At 40.1% G+C, this 17,544-nt stretch overlaps 2 protein-coding genes across 5 annotated transcripts in view; both read right to left on the bottom strand.

Moving 5' to 3' along the window:
- Nucleotides 1–17,544, bottom strand: part of LOC124153339 (phospholipase DDHD1-like) — a 73,621-nt gene that overhangs the window by 39,206 nt on the left and 16,871 nt on the right. For all 3 annotated transcript variants that reach the window (XM_046526444.1, XM_046526443.1, XM_046526442.1), the window contains exons 6-9: nt 15,156–15,262; nt 13,900–14,088; nt 13,718–13,816; nt 1,476–1,633 (exon numbers count right to left, since the gene is read on the bottom strand). In XM_046526444.1, the coding sequence (XP_046382400.1) occupies nt 1,476–1,633; nt 13,718–13,816; nt 13,900–14,088; nt 15,156–15,262 (553 nt within the window). The remainder of the gene's footprint in view (nt 1–1,475; nt 1,634–13,717; nt 13,817–13,899; nt 14,089–15,155; nt 15,263–17,544) is intronic.
- LOC124153338 lies at nt 3,498–8,448 on the bottom strand. Of its 2 annotated transcripts, XM_046526441.1 has the most exons (3): nt 6,181–8,448; nt 5,754–6,065; nt 3,498–5,682 (listed from the first exon to the last, which is right to left on the bottom strand). In XM_046526441.1, the coding sequence occupies exons 2-3, from the start codon at nt 6,057–6,059 to the stop codon at nt 3,544–3,546; spliced, it is 2,445 nt and encodes an 814-aa protein (XP_046382397.1). In that variant the 5' UTR covers nt 6,060–6,065; nt 6,181–8,448; the 3' UTR covers nt 3,498–3,543. The 2 variants fall into 2 exon arrangements, with proteins under 2 accessions (XP_046382397.1, XP_046382396.1); XM_046526440.1 differs by having other exon boundaries at nt 5,754–8,448.

Raw genomic sequence — 17,544 nt, 5'->3', positions numbered from 1 at the left:
TCCAATGTGAGTAGGAAGAACTAACTGCACGTCAAATTTACGAGCGTTAATGAGTGGTTAACCATAATTACCCAGGAATGAAGCTTGTTATATGATGTTGCGTGCATAATACAGTGTCTCCTAATGAAGAAAGAACCAAAATCGACGCTCTTAAGCACAGTAGAAGAAGAGAACTTAAACATAGATAAATGATGATTACGCAGTGTAGAGTATATCCACTTAAATGCCGTTGCTTTTTCGCAGAACTTCGTGATATAGTTCATTTTGTTACTTCCGGGACTGGGACTGATATTCGCAATTTCGTAATAACGAGAATTTTGTAATAACGAGGACTGCGTTATAAAGTTGTTCGTGTTAATGAGAGTCTACTGTGTGTACATTGTAGTAACACTTTCCAATATACACATTAATATGTACAATTATTCATTAATTTACAGATCATCCTATCATATTAATTTCAGACTTGATAATGCTAATACCATGTAAATTTGAAGTCACTTTGATTTCAGCACTAGCAATCTTTTTATAACACTCAACTACCTGCATGAATAAAGTCACTGTTTTAGTCCCCTGTTAATCTTTCGGTATGTTTTTGAGGGGAGTAGAAAGTGGAGCCTTCACTTCTCCATGTTGGAAATGGCACTGCTTAAATACCTAAACGCCATTATGATGATAAAAAAATAGTCTCATGTCTATGCTTGTCGCAATTAATATTAATGAAAAAGTTGACGCCGTATGATCACAATGAAGACAACAAAATATACAGCCATTACAAAGCCCCAAACCCTGGTCCCCTGGGTGGTAGCCGTAAATGATACCTCTACCCCACCTGACCCGTCGGCTGAGTGGCGTGATATTATGGAACTATAGGCGGCTTGTGAAAAGTACTGCATGAAAATTAATTAATTACAGCCAAACTAAGGCCCATTCAACAGAGCCACTACTAGTTCAGGGATGTGTTCACCATTCCGAAGGCCATAAAAAATACAGCATTGAAGAAGGTGGGGCAAGTTTCGTGGTCTCCCCTTGCAAGCCAAACCCAAGGACATTAAGTAGTGTGGACATTAAGTAGTGTGCTCCTCCTGGAAGTACCAGATGAATCAGCAGCCAAAAGATGTTTTTTGTTTTATAATTTAGCAGAAAATAATATTAATTATGGTACTTCTATTTTTAATGTTGGTTTTGGCTGCAAAGCTATCATATGGCAAATTCAGTTATCCATAAATTAGGTTATGTAGCCTGTAACAGATTATGCAACCAACATTTTCAAGTCTAGATAGACTTTTGCATCCGATTGCCAGGCAGTCTTATGTATTTTCTGCAAGGGTTAGGAGTGATAAAAACCTCACATTAGGTTTGTACAAATACAGTAAAACACTTATATGAATTCCTGATGTTTTTCTGGCCGATGGAAAATTTCACATTGATTTCAATGTAGGTAATAATAAAACAAATGAAAAATAACTTCAACAAACCTGTAAGCAACAGGATCAGAAGGATGATATATATTAAATAATCTATGGCACAATGACGGAGGAATGATTTCGGGTTGACATGAAGAATCTCTGGGATATTTCCAACGAAGGGCAAGGAACACAGCCAGAGGAGAGCCAAGGCAAAAGAAGTTGTCAATCTGAAAGCAAAAAAAGAAATATTAGGCGTCAATTTTGAAAACATGGTTTTAAATATGTGTAAATGAGTGGGAGCTGAGTGGGTATAGCTCTTGGCTGCAGAAGGGTCAAAGGGTCCTCAGTTCAAATCCCAAATGAAGCCTTTGGAAGAACAAAAACAAAGAATAGGGAGGTCCAAGGAAAGTAACTGGTCCTCCTAACCACAATGCAAATTTCTTACTTTGTACAGAGCTCTCTCCTATAGCTCATTTGACAGTGCCACATTTAAAAGAAGAAATGCCTTATAATGTAAAGTAGCTTGACAGCAACTTAATCGCTAAGTATGTACATACTTATAGTAGATATGTATTGTTCAGAAGCAGACATAGTAACAAGAGATTGACAACAGACAGAATAATGAATGGAAAAACGATCACTACAGCTCTAAAATTGTTGAATCGATTAACTGAAGATTTCACATGGATAAAGCTCTAAATTCTGTTCTCTGGGATATTGACATAGAAGCAAAAGAAATATGAAACAAAACGTAGTAGTAAGTGTGAGTATAAGTGTATGAGAAGCAGAGGTATGGGAAATCAAGGACAGAAAAAGAAATAGGTTATTTACAACTGAGAGAGGGGTCATTCCACGTCAAATAATGCAGAAAATTTTGAAAATGACAACTACCAACTCAAATTTTTACAGTAGTTTTGTCACCAGCTACTATCATCAATTATATTTCTGCTCTCACCCTAGTTTTTAATTCATGAGGGAAAGTCAGCCCAGAAGTGAAGACTTTCTCTTGACCCAGAAAGAAAAACTAGATCTCTGTGTGAGGTTCACTGATGATATATCCTCAGACTGATTTGGACAGTCTCTCATCACTTTCACCAGAGCACTAAATGAGCTCCCCTCCACAAAATTCACATCTTCTAGGTTGGGACAAGATCTCAATTTCCTCCCATCCTGACTTTTCCTGACTTTTTCCTGACCAAAATCTTGATATATCCTGACTTTTTCTAGCGTTCGCCATAAGTTTTAACGCATGAAGAAAGATGTCATAAGAGGTCATATACAAGGAAATAGCTCAAAATATGCAACACTTCAGTATTTTTTAATTGTAATATCAGAAAAACTTACAAGAAATGTTACTACTGTACAGTACTACACGTTAGGTACTTTGGTACTTTCCAAACAAAATATGGCCACTGTGGACTAGCAATCATTGTGACTTAATCATTAGTCAAAACAGTAAAAAAAACAAGGTGAACAAAACAATCACAATTTACTTATTTTAAGTACACTTCACACATAATAATAGTTCTTTCATAGTGACTTTCCAAACAAAAAATGGCCACTGTGGACTAGCAATCACTGTGACTTAATCATTAGTCAAAACAGTAAAAAAAAAACAAGGTGAACAAAAAAATCACTATTTCCTTATTTTAAGTACACTTCACAAATTATCATAGTTCTTTCATAGTGACTTTCCAAACAAAATATGGCCACCGTGGACTAGCAATCATTGTGACTTAATCATTAGTCAAAACCGTAAAAAACAAGGTGAACAAAACAATCACAATTTACTTATTTTAAGTACACTTCACACATAATAATAGTTCTTTCATAGTGACTTTCCAAACAAAAAATGGCCACTGTGGACTAGCAATCACTGTGACTTAATCATTAGTCAAAACAGTAAAAAAAACAAGGTGAACAAAAAAATCACTATTTCCTCATTTTAAGTACACTTCACAAATTATCATAGTTCTTTCATATTGACTTTCCAAACAAAATATGGCCACTTTGGACTAGCAATCACTGTGACTTAATCATTAGTCAAAACAGTAAAAAAAACTTGGTGAACAAAAAAATCACTATTAATTTAAAGTGCACTTCACAAATTGTCTAAGTTAGAAACTCCATTGTTAAGTTAGAAAGTACCAGTCAACTTTTTTATTTCTTCATCAATGGCATCAGCCTCCTTCTGGCTTGATGCTAACACTTTCATCTTTTTGGCTTGAAGCTCCTTAACTTCAGTTCCAATCATCTTCTCATGGGTCCTTTTTTTTTCGACCTCAGCGTCCTCAGATCGGCGCTGCTTCTTTGCTTCTTCATACTCGGAGCGCGCGTGCCGAAATCTGTTGATCATTTCAGCAGATATTTTTATGTTTTCTACGCCACCAGCAGCGTTGACTGAGTCGTACACTTGGCGCTGAGCCACCAAAGACATATCTAATTGGTTCTCTACTATTATCTCCTTATTGATGGAGAAGCCACGCTCGATGAAAGCTTGGCCATGGCTTATGATCAGAGCCATTTTAATCACTTTCACTAAACCATCTGAGCACTTATAACGATCCCAGATACCTCTCCAGAAATGATCTAGTCTCTGCCTCTGACGATCATATTCTTGACAGGCGTTAGCAAATACTTGTTTGTCACAGAGCACCTTAAAGTCAGACAAAATAGTGTCGCACTCACTTGCAGGAAGCCAATTGCGGCTGTGCAGTTGTTCCAAGAAGCCGTTCAGTCGAGTAGAAACGGCAGTTTTGGAATGTGAAATCAGTTCTGGGTCACAAAAAGTTATGGCTCTGCAGAGTTTGTAATTCAAGGGAGCCTTTTCAAGAATTTTACTAACCATAGCCTTCAGCAGGAGCACACACTCCTCCTTGAACTTCAGCATTTCTGGAGTAGATACTTGTACTTTTTTGAGAGCGTCCTTTACAGAAAAACTAAAATTGAAGTTCTTCACAGGAATCAGATTGTCTTCATTGGTAATGTCAACTTTACATACATCTGACTTTCGATTTACATAATCATTCTTGACAAAATGTCTAAGCAGGTTCGACACTAAGTTCGACAGGTCCGTGTGCAAGAACGGCGCCATTGGGTCATTGGTTTGATAAGTAGTCAAGAATGGCTCAACAAGTCTTGCAACATATGAGAAGAAGGCTAACTTAGGCCCCAACATCTTATCTTCAACAGCTTTTGCAACATACAAGAAGCCGGCAGATTTTATTTTATCCTCTTCAGGTCCAGTTCTCACTTTTTCAATAAAAGTTTTTACGTTTGGCAATATTTTGATGCAATTATCGGCACCAGGTGCATTATTCAACCACCTCACTGCACAATACTTATTTGGGAAAGTAGTAGAGCCTGTCCACTCTGTATACTTACTGCGACGGGCAGGCACATTCTTAAATATATTGTATAAGGCCCTGAGAAACATGACAATATTCCAGCCACACTTACTAACCCCCTCTTTGAAGGAATTATGAACTACGTGCAAACCACAGGACCCCATGAGCAGCAGCAGTGGCTCATCCTCACCAAACTCTGTTTTCATATAAATCTGGAGATCTTTCAGGAACTTGACATTAACATTCGGGCCATCCATGCCAACCATAAGCACATGAGACTGCACACTTCTAGGAATTGCTGTGCAGTATGCCGATATGAGATCAGTCGCCCTTGAGCGACCCAGGAACACTGAATCATAATATTTCGTCACCGTTTCATTTTGATCATCACACCAAAATTTAATGGCAAGATCCATTTGAGTCTTCTGGCTACACTTATTGAGACTCTCGTCAAATAAAACTACCACAAAATCCAGTTTGGTTAACTTAGATGTGATAACATCATGGAAATGTGGGGCTAAACCATGTACAAGTGAATAGGCGATTTTGTTCCGACCCAATTCCATTTTTGCAGCAATCATACTATCTGGGAACATTGTGGGAAATAACTGCACTGCCTTGCCCCCAGAAGACAAAGAAGTATGGCTCGTTACACAATAGATACACCACAAAATCTCAGCTTTGGTAGTATCTTGCTTCATTAACCAGGTGTTAAGACCTTGCAAACCAGCAGTCTTCGGGACGGCGATAACTTCGTTGGTACATCGCGCACATGGGCATGAACATGTGCAGGCAGGTGAAGCTGGTGTGGGGTCATCGGGATCGTCCCGAGGGTCTTCTGCAGTCCCACCCGATGCTGAGGAACCAGGTGCCGCCGCCGTGGGGTTCACCGACGCGGATGTAGAGGTAGAGGGAGTTGCTGTAGTCACCTACAAAAATCAGGCTGGGGTAGAGAACCAGAAAACCCCGAAGATTTTACAAATAACTCACCATCACTTACCTTCTTAGCGGAAGGCAAACAAAATATCTTGATCCCGTAACAGCTCTTCTTGTTCTCGACGGCAGTATTGTGGTGGGTTGATGACAGGTGTTTAGTCAGGGCACCGCGACCCATGTTGCCGAGTTGATTCGTCTTGCAGCACACCGAGCAGTAGAAAGAAGTTGGTTTTCCTTCTGGCAATCCATGCTTTAATGCAGTCGAAGTCTTTGGTGAGAAGCAGCTGAAATGAAGCTCCTTTGACCAATCCTCGTTCCAATACGTCTGCTTTCCCCCGACCATGACTAGAGACGAAATGGGCCTCAGCATTCGGGTCTGAAAATAATACAATCTCATTTTGAACTACAGCACCATTAAGTTTCAATGAATAGTCGAATGGAGTGGATAAAATAACACGACAGTGAGTTTGCTAATATTCGTGACAGCCTACCTTCAATGAAGAAAACGCAACCTCCGCTGCTCTCCAGGCACACCGACTCGTCCGGACTCGTCACCGTCGCACTGTTATTGTTGACCCGCCGCGGGCGTAGACCCGGGGAGCGCGTGGGATGGCGGGGGGTGTGGGGGGAAAGGCGCGGAAAAGGAGCGACCGTGGAGCCAAGGTTTAGAGCCTAAGGTTGCCTCACTCGCTTCTGCGCATGAGCCTACCAAGCCGCTACTATGTCACAGACGACCCAATGCAACTTTGCTATTGCATTGTCGTATGGTAGTACAGAATTCATTTAAGGTTCCTGAGACGCTGCGTCGCCATGCGTTCAACACAATGTAGTCAATATTTCCTGCGCTTTCTCCGTTAATGGTCTCAGTAGTCCACAAATGATAAAATGACTTTTTGTGGAAGAAGAGCGCGTTACACTGCCGTGTATGCCGGCCTCCCGCTATACAGTGGCGACGTGCTCAAACTGTCAGAAACGAAGAAAGCTGGACGAAACGTCTCATACTACACGTGGGCACTTGAATTTAGGAATCCTTTTATTTCATGGATATACAAATCGGCACCAACAACCTCTTAATACCCCTCACACGTTAAAAAAATATCGCTGAAAGTGAATCGGTCAAAATTAATATGTATATATACCAAAGAAGTGATGTACAAGATTTGCGATGCTCCTATCACATGTGATAAGCTAGATTTTTTTCCACTTTTGAGATAAATTACCTAACATACTTATTCGTGCAAAGACAATTATGTTTTTACATCATCAACCCGAAAGGCATGACCTCCACTGTATCCCCATTGTAAGAAATCATTCAACCTCATTTCTAGACGTGAGACTAAAAACTAGTTGTAATTTTATTATTTTGTACGCCATTAAATAATACAGAGCAATTTTCCAGGCAATGGCTGAGCAGAATAACCCATAACATGTGATAATTGAAGTTCAAAAATATTTTAGCGCATTAAAAATATTTCTCAGGCATCACGGGAAAGATCGTAAATCGCATGATAGAAACCTATATTTTTTATGGTAATTATTCCTTCACTCGAACAAGCTATAAATTGGTAGTCTTGCTAAACTTCTAAGGTAAATTAGGATAAACCGTTTCAATTTTTTTTCTTTTCACGTCATATGTACTTGCAACTGTATTGAATCAGAACCTCTTCCAAGTGAAGGATTCTTTTTACTTTTGAGATTTTAGCCTGGTTATCCGATCAAAAGTCATTAATTCAGGTATTGATACTTTGCTCCAGATTTATTGGTAATCTTCATTGCGTTCAGACTTTATACTTTTCTCTATTCTCAATTATCAACTAATTTTTCCAGAGCATGATAATGAACGACAAGACGCATGGTGAGAAAATAGCGTTTTGCAATGACATGGTCATCCTTAGTGAAAAGCATATGCATATATGTGTTTTAGTTTTATTTAGCTGATAGCATACCTGACGGGTGATCGAGAGGAGCTTTAAAAGTAGGCATATGAATTCAATTATAGTGCATCTGAATTAGCAATCGGTAATTTCAAAATTTATTTTATAATCAATGATCGTTATTTTTAAGTGACTCACATTGCTGAATGTTTTCTAGAAATTTTCTAAAAATGCTTTGACTCTTCTGAATTCTCTCTGAGCTCAATATTGAAGTTGGTTCCTTTTCAATAGTCTAAATTATTTGCTAAACGTTTGCCTAATTGGAACCGCTGCAGCAAGCGATGTAAAATTTCAACCCTTTTCACTTTTTGCACTCGTCACATGTTTATTTTATTTTTTGATTACTCCAAAGGATTTCATGCATGCATGCATGCATGAGAGGGTTAAGAGTGTCTAAAGGCCGTTTTACACGGTACACGGAATTGCGCAGTCTGACGTACGTGCGAAGGCGCAATCAAAATTGCGTCGTGTAAAGCGGTGAATTGCTAGAACACATGCGAGAACCTTGCCATGCAGCGGCAGGCAGAGCGACGCCAGCACTCCTTGCTTCGGCGGTGAAGGCGGCAGCCCAGTTCGGCACGGGTTAGCACGAGGGGAAGGGAGGCGGTGAGACAGCGCGGCGCGGGCGTTCTCGGCTCATCTTGCGGCTGTCGCTTGCCGCCAGTGCGGCGTGCGGTGGCCGGCGGCACAGCAAAAGGCACACAATCCGATCCATCCTGACTCTTCGGGCGCTCATCCTGACGATTTCCTGATTTTCCTGACCAAAACTTTTTTTCCTGACTATTTCCTGACTTTCCTGACTTTCCTGACTTGTCCCAACCTAGCATCTTGGACTTCCTCCTCTCTTGTAACCCTTCTAACATCTTGATAGTTCTTACCCGAATGGCACCTTTGAAACAACAGTGCACATCAAACCGACCAATATAAAACTCCAACTCCACTAAGATAGCTATCATCCAAAACAAACCAAGCACTCCATCTCATATTCACTGACCATTAGGTGTCACTGCATTTGCAATTCTGAATCCAAAATCCAAGTCTACCTTGAAAAGTTAAATTATACATCAAAAAAGATATCTTGATCTACTCTAGTAATTGTATCAAATAAACAAATCCTTTCTGGTCCCTCCAACTTCAAACCTTGAAAAAAATAAACTTCTTCCAACATATAATTTACTGGCATTCACAAATTCAAAACTATACTCAAAGATTTGTTTTTAATTCTATCACAAAACTGTTTGCCAGCCCATCTAGAGCGTAATATTTCCATGTACTTTTGACTTCCACCCAACCTTCCTCACCTCTGCTCCAATCCTACCCTTGGGTCAAACGAAGCTGCTCCATCTCATATCGTCATTTCGCTGGGTTGCGGTAAACGCCACAGCAAAACTTTCCCTTCGCTCCATCCTCTCTCCTCCTTCCATCGCTGACACTCAAAGATACCCAACACGGTGAGATCCACACGTTCGTGTGACTCTCAAAATGTTGTGCACATCCAGTACCACTGTCTCTCGTCCACCTTTCCTAAGGCGGAACGTAGATACTAGGTACTCCCCTCAACATACGAATCAACTACCATGAAAGACCTCTCTTCCAATTTCCCTGTCCCCATTCACTGCAGAATATATCACTATCAGTTCGATTATTGCTTAAATGTCCCTATAAAAGAATCGCTACGGTCACATACCTCATCCACCTATGTCCGTACACGAAAACTTGCCATCATCCGACAACCCACACTTCCTTCCTCCCCAAACATAAACCCAGAGTGCAAGGAGGAACAAGACAATCTCCTACTGCTTCGGCAGAGGATGTATCAAGCTCATCATTTTCTCAATCGCATTCCTCCTCTCTTCCTGTTGACAAAGACGACATAATGGCCACCATTGACGTAACATCCTCATGTACTTCCATGCCTCATGACAAAGACCTTGCCTGCCTTCGGCACTTTCTGGACAAGCACTGATTTTTAATTAGGTCTCCCTCACAATGCCTTCTCATGTATTGACAAACAATATCAACAGGTCAAAGGTTGCACCATGAGAAGAATATTTAGCCATTCATATGGAAATTTATTTCTTAGCCTTCTGGAAGAATCCTTTCCTATCCTACTGCCCACTTCTGGCTCCGCTTCAATGACGACATTTTCTTTCTCTGGACTCATGGGGGAGACTCATTCACTCGGGCACTTAATGACTTCTGCACACTATCCATCAATCCTCCTCCAGAATAACATTTCTAGATGTGTAATTCCATTTATGTACCTACAAAATTAAAATGTCAACACTTCAGTACATGTAAAACTCACAAACAAACTCAAGGGCGTACCCAAGACCAAAACTAGGGGGGAGGAGGGGGAAGGGGCAAGCTATGGTTGTTCCAGTTTTAACAAGGAAAAGGTAAATGAAACCAACATTTCAATAAGACTATTACAGCGCTTTATTATTTCTAAAATTATTTGCTTAAAAATTATTTTAGTTACTTATCCTATACTAATATCATTATTTGTCGGTTTAAAGAAAATTTGTTGAAAACCTTCGTTTCAATTCCTGTCCAGATTTTCCTTAAAGACTTTTGTGATTTTTGCTTCTAGGGGGGGGGGGGCAGCTGCCCCCTCGCTAGGTACGCCCATGAACAATCAGCAATACTTGCACTACAATAGGGACTCCTCACCCCCACCTCTTTTCCTGCATTGCTACTACCTCCTCTCCCTTTCTAAAGACATACGGCCTCTCTTTTTACCCTAACCCCCCTCCCCTTTGTTCACTCTTCTCAACCCCCCTCCCGTTTTTCTATGGTTCTTCCCCATGTGTCGTTATTTTACAGTTATGACTAGAGTCCTCCTTCCAACGTGGGTTCCCCACATCCCGTAGTTGTATCTTTTCCCACTGTCTCTACTCTGTACACCCGTTCCCACCCCCTTCTTCAAAGATGTTCAATCCTCCCCAACTTCTCCCCCTTTCTCAAGGGTATAAAGGAGATTTTCAAATGTTTCGTAGTGTCTTGTATCAGATGATGGCTCAGTGAGCCTAAACGAGTTGTACGCATTGAAAAATCTTGTGGAAGAGTGCTATGATCTTTTATTTATTTAAATACCGTATAAGCTTGTATAAGAGGCGCACACGTGTAAGAGGCGCACCCCTATTTTGAGGATCGAAGCTGTAAAGAAAAAATTGTCCTATCGTGCGGTGTTGCAAACGTATGCCTGGAATTTCGACAGTTATCGAAATGTCCTCTTTCAGTACTATTTGAAAAAGGAAATTTTGATAACTGCGGCGGCATAAGAGGGAGTAGAAAGAGTTCCGATCCTCTCTTTGCATACGCCATCGCTCTACATTGCTTGTCCTACTCACGAACAATTTTGTTTAAAAGCTCTCGCAGGAGTATTGCAATAGAATTGCAGCCGTGGAAAATTTTAAGGCAAAACACGACAGGTAAATGGCATGAGCTTTCCCAAGAGATTGAACAACAATCGGGGTAATCTCAGCGCCGTAGGATAATAACCACGTCGTAGATTTAAGGCCCCTTGCACACACACCGATTTTGGACGGCCGGTAAAATATCGGCCGTCCACATTCCAATGGTGAACAATGGGAGAGCATTGGAGCTTGCACACGTACCGACCACACGCCGGCACCGGTAAAATGCCGTTTAGCTGCCGGCTATTGTCACTGTGGATCGCCGGCGCCGGCTCAAAAACTTAGCAACGTATCGTTTGACCGGTAAAAATCCGGCGTGTGTGCAAGCATCGCTTCGCCGGTAAAATATCGGCCAATATTTTACCGGCCGTCCAAAATCGGTGTGTGTGCAAGGGGCCTAACGGAACTACACTCGGCTCTCCATCAGCTAATGCCTCTGCCGTTTTTTTCCTTTCCGAGACTCCACAGGAAAATATCAAGTTGCAGGGGAACAATGGAAACGTGTTTCATCCCTACCCCATTCCACCAACTGACCTTTTTCGGTCTACCAGGTTCGATTCCCCGAGTTTCTGGAGGTCAAATGCTACGTGAGTCGCCTTCTGAGCTCGAAGATATCTCGATATCTTTCAGCAATTGTATGACACGCACGTGGTTCTAAAAAGAATTAGACCTAACGCGACGTATATCTTAGAGCATTTAAGTTTTTTGAGCTCTAATTGATTGACACAAAGATTTATAGCTAAAATAAGGCTATTTATATTCAACATAGTCCAAACAGCACAATTTCGGAAGAAACAAGCGTAGCATAAGCGCATTTAAACAAGACGAGACGGACTGGAAACTCAGGCAACGCAAACTGCGTATATCACATTGCTGTGCCTTCGCCCCTTCGCTTTAAAGGCAACGACGTCACATGCAAGATCGGACGTGTTCTTCCCTTTCTCCTTCGCTCGTAGCTTTAAATACGGAGGGGAGGGAGCCCTCTTCCCCTCGACCTCTCCTTCAGCGCTCTTCACTTATAAGCATTTCGGATTTCTTCTATCCACCATTAAGTCCAACAGTGAGCACACTCGTTCGAATTTTTTCAACCGCAGGTTTTGACACCAATATTACTATATGCAGTATAAATGCCGCGGGATGCCCACTCGCGGCAATAAATTTAGCGCGCGCTCCGGAGCGAATCACCCCGCGCGATCTTTTCAATGTTCACCTCTGGGGTACCGACGTGACGGCGCGATGCTTGCAAAAAATTCAAACAGGAGCATTTTAAAAATACGTCACTAAGGGAGAAACTCCCCTACCTGCCGCTTGATTTTGACCCAGGGTTTCAGATGACTGACTCACGCTGAAAACCAAGGCCACTCAGTTCCCCTTGAACTTGCAACCGGTGAAGGGGGGGGGGGGGGGGGAAGATAAGAAGTTTGTGTAAGAGGCGCACCCCCATTTTCGGCTGCAATATCTGGGAAAAAAGGTGCGTCTCTTACACGAGCTTATACGGTATGTCTAACTTCCACCAATTGAAGCCTGAATGTGTTGAACTCCAATAGCAGTCATCCATCTACACACCAGACAAGCCCGTCCTTCCTCTCTCACCATGCAAGGCCATTGAATCACAAATAACCCTGAATTCCCAGAAAATTTTGTAAAAAAATCTTCACCAATCTCTTCTCCAACCAAGATATCAAGATCACCTCCTACAAAAGAAAATCCTCTCCTTCCAACAGCCTTACCGCTGCAAAATATTCCCAAATTGCCCATCTCCAGCCTTCTGATGGCCACCAAATCTCTCTCTATCCTCGGAACCACTTCCAAGAATCACCACCCATTTTAAATCTTCACCTGCCCCATGCCGTTGCAAAACCAGTGCTATTCTCATCACCTCAACACCCAAAATAAAAAAATGTCATGCACTTCTGCTTCCTTTCCCTCGATCTCCCACCTGCACTTATAATAATGTCATCTACATTCTCTTGTGTCCCTTACACCTTGGTCTAATGACCACTCCAATCAACCTCAGAGCTGATAACCTTCATGCAATCCATTCTCTCAAACTCAATTCCTTTACTATACCCACCTCCCTGTGACTTCTAAGTGCAAGAAAGACACCAATTAAGGTTCCCCATAATTAAGAGACAGATGTAGTAGAAGACGATATTTCTCTTACATGGTAAGGTTTGGCCAGTAAAAGGCCCCTACCATGATGAGGTGAACATATTTCTCTTACATGGTAAGGTTTGGCCAGTAAAAGGCCCCTACCATGATGAGGTGAACTGGCCAGCTATTTCCTTCTCCCCAAGGTGGGGAAAAGATATTGACAACACCTGGTGCCTAGCGTGCAATAGATGGGCCGATTGTTTTTTTCTGTTTCAATAGCGGTTTTTGCCCAAGGTTTAATAATGCAGAAGGAGGTGCATGGCATCTTGCAATAACAAAAGAGTCAGGATTGTAAGAAGAACCATTACAAAAGCCATCATGAAACTACTTGATAGAGACGAAGTATTGCATTCACTGAAGCTTTAATAAAAAATTTCTGATCCAGATTTGATGTCTTCAGCGACTTTGGATCAAATAAATCTGGTGAACGGCAATATTTCCAGGTATTTGGATCTGATGTATCCGATCCGACCATCCCTAAATAATACCAGTGCATATGACACAGGAAATGATATCAATACCTCAAACAAAAGACTTGATTTTCCAAACTGAGGAGAATTTTTCTCTGCTGGACTTCCAGCCTCTTTGCTGCTATTTATTTCTTCCACAGGAGAAAGTGCCTGAAAGAGAGGATATCACACTTATTTATGGATAACTGGATACGAAATATGGTAAAGAAACAGAAAATAACAAATGCGTTTACTGATGGAGGACGTGATGGCTCAATGATGTCATCTAGCTGAGGCCATCCGGTAACTATGTCATACAGGATCACACAGCCAAGGGAATGGGCTAGCACGGATACCTTCCCGTTGTTCTTCTCAAAATTCTCATTGTGTCGGGAGAACATGGAGTATAGCCGATTCAACTCATCAAGGAGGCCTTTCCTTACCTAAATAAGAAAATATCATTAACATAAGAAGAAAATAGGATGAAAATATATATTATATAATGAGAAAATATCTTTTCGGTCCACATGGCGAGCATTAACTTAAAAAGTGAACGAGCAACTTAAGTTGCATAGAGGGAAAATAAATTCTACCTCACTCCCAAAAGCTCGCAAAAGTACAGGGGAACACCCTTTATGAGAGTGGATCCTCCTCCTAACTGTGTTGTTTATAGAGAGTGTCCAGGTAAAGAGATAACAGCACTTTGCACATTTCATTTGAATATCTACTCCTCAATGGAAAGTACGTATTTCGTACACATACGTTATTCCCTTGGATTGAATTATCTCATAATTTGGCTTATAGTTTTTTTTTATTGATTATCAAACTTTTGATGCAACTGAAGTTGTTTGTGTCCAATAGTGCTAATGCTAACAAAAGAAACACTAGTTTCTGCCATTTTGCTAGAACTTCTCCCCTTAGCCTTGAAAGATTGTAGACCAGATTCAGTTCATCCCACGCATTAAACAAATTGAAAAAGGTATTTATTATCATCAAATAATGTTATGAAATTTTGATAAATTCCATGCATATAATATGGCATTTATAAACTAGCTTTATAGCTATTTGTAGGTGCTTTTGTGATTTACAGTGAGGGCTCTGCTTAATAAGACTGCTCCTGTTTTGAAAAATTCTTTTATTCAGTACAAGTTCATTAACAACTTATTAATATTCATGGTGACACAAAAAGCAAGTACTGTTCCACAAACTTTTTTATTCCCTGTCGAGTAGTTTCAATGGCTATGGCATCACTATCAAGACAAACAGTTATTAATAGTCATATGATTTTATGTCCAATGCCATATTTTAATTTCCACATAAAATATAGACTAAAATGAAGTACATATGTATTTCCATATCTCAAAAGCATCTGACTGTAAATGAAATAATAAATATACTAATTGACTCGCTCAGCCTCACTTTCTATGCGCTTGGCACATCATTTCCCAAACATACCAATTTGAATTAGATAAACTGACATGGGAAGAGAGAAAAGAAAAGTGGCACTCACCTCAGCACCGTAGAGAGGACTCGTGTAATACATGACATCCATGGCACTCTCGTTGAGAATTTGCCGAAGACCCAAAATTTTATGAGGCGTAATAGCTTCTACAATGTCTGAAAATATAAAATTATACTCTTGCAATTACAACTACTCATAAAATTATATGCGAAGTAGGACGAATAGATATTTTTGGAGCATTAATATTTATGTAGACATAAATCACAAGTTACCTAAATCCATTACCAATACACGCAAGGAAAGGCAATCCATCCCACACTCTTTGCATTTATTGCCTTGAAAAATATACACTTTCAGTGACTAATACACTCAACTTCAACCACAGTAAAATCCATAATGCTTACATTCTCAAACAATAAGAATCATAATACGACAAAAGAAATACTCTATACAAATTGCTGAGCAGAATACCAGAGATGTGATCCAATGTGAAAATGAAAAGGAAAAGCAATTCCAACAACCATGTCTGTAGTGAGGCAGCTTTACAGATATGCAAGCCACAATACGTCGGATGATAGACAGCATGATGCGCTTGCTTTACACAATGACATTAGTGTATTTGGAACCATAGCTTAAGTGAGGACAGCAGTCTAGGTAAAAACATCTCAGAGAATCCAATTGTTCAATACTAAGGAGTTGGGAAAGAGTTTCTCTGGTTCATTACGGTTCAATTCAGTGCATCACAATATAAAATCCACACTGTAATGAAATTTTGAGACAGCAAACCAGAGAGATCACAAAATGAATACTAGTGAAGCCAGTAACAACATGATCATTCGGTAGAACAAAAGAGATAATAATGGAATAATGCAAATAAACTTGGCCAGGTTCCTAAGACTCTGAAATTTTAATTTTCATAGCTTTTCCAGAAGTGTGGGGAATATTTACAAGTGTAATGCACAGTTTTTACCGAGCTTAATAAATACCAACAGCGCAAGTTGGAAAAAGGTAAACACTGATCTCATACAAAGTCTGCGGTGCAATTAATTTTGCCTTAAACCCCTTCACAATGATTTTTTGTAATCACCTTCAGCAATAACAGCACACCCAAGATTTAAGATATCAATTATGTAAAAGGTAAAATAGCGAATTGCAATTAATATTCGAAATTAATATTTTTGCATTTGATTTTGATTGATGAATGTTTAAGTTGGTTGTAACCTAAAATTCAATAATGTTTACACCGTCTGCAATGAAAAAAGCTACACTAGCTAATCATTTGTCATGGTTTAGTGTACCTACATACTTACAACCCTAAATTTATCAGTTTTGAGTTCACAATTAAGTGCAATGAGTGTAAGTAATACAGTAGAATCCTGATTTAAGGTTTTTCAGGGGGGACAAACTTTAAAACACTAAATGCGGAAAAACACTAAATGCGGACCTGCCATTTTTTTCAGGTTTTAGGGTCTGTAATGATTGGAATGGCTTTTTATGAATAAAAAGTATTATTTTACATAACTAAAAGGTGCTGCATGCAGCAAAAAATTCATTGATTAAGTGTTTTCAGCCCTATGAAGGTTGGATAATACTTTTCAGGAATCAGCTAAAAAAAATGGGTAGTAAAAATAAGTAATGAGAGGATGACAATAGGGTAGTTTCCTTCATCAAAGAAAACGAAAAGCATTGATTGCGATTCGTTACCCACCATTAGTGTATTCAAAATACACAAATTATTTCCTATTAGAAATAGCGGTTCAGACGAATGGCAATGGTCCATTTTTATCCTCATTTGAAAAGGGCCAGATTGGCGCCTATGCGATGCCACTCCACGTGACGTCACAGGGACTTAGTTTCTATACGAGAAGATGGGAGTTATACATCGTCTGAGGTTACCAATGCATGCATGAGGCGTAGAGCTCAGGGAAACATGTCTTAATAATCACTTATTAAAACTGGCTAAGGTCGGAAAGTTTTCTTCATTTGATAAGGTAATAATCCTTATTTAAGAAAAGCACTACCAGCCAGCAGGGTACTCAGCTACCCGCTAGCAGCCTGCGTCGTATCAGCGCTAAGCCTCGCCTCAAGGTCACCTCACAGGGGGGCAGCGGGAACCAGAAATAAGTCTCACGGAGAGATTTCCCGGCATTCATACTTACGCGTCGCGTTTTCGCGCGCTTGAAAATTTTCACTTTTCATTTAATCGCAAAAAATAGATTTCGTCATTTAAAAATCTAAATGCGTGAAATACGTACTCCAGGTGTAATAATCTTTCGATTTAGGCAATAAAAAAATAACAGGAAACCACCCTATTGTTTTAAAGAAATATTTTAAGAAAATTTTTATATGCATCAACTGAAAAGCATTCCCACACGGAATATTATTATGGACATTAGTGATTCCAATTTTACGTACATTTCAGTGGTCTCGATGAAAG

This window comes from Ischnura elegans, chromosome 2 (assembly GCF_921293095.1).
Source record: "Ischnura elegans chromosome 2, ioIscEleg1.1, whole genome shotgun sequence".
NCBI classification, from domain to species: Eukaryota; Metazoa; Arthropoda; class Insecta; order Odonata; family Coenagrionidae; genus Ischnura; species Ischnura elegans.
This window is presented reverse-complemented; position numbering and strand designations above follow the sequence as displayed.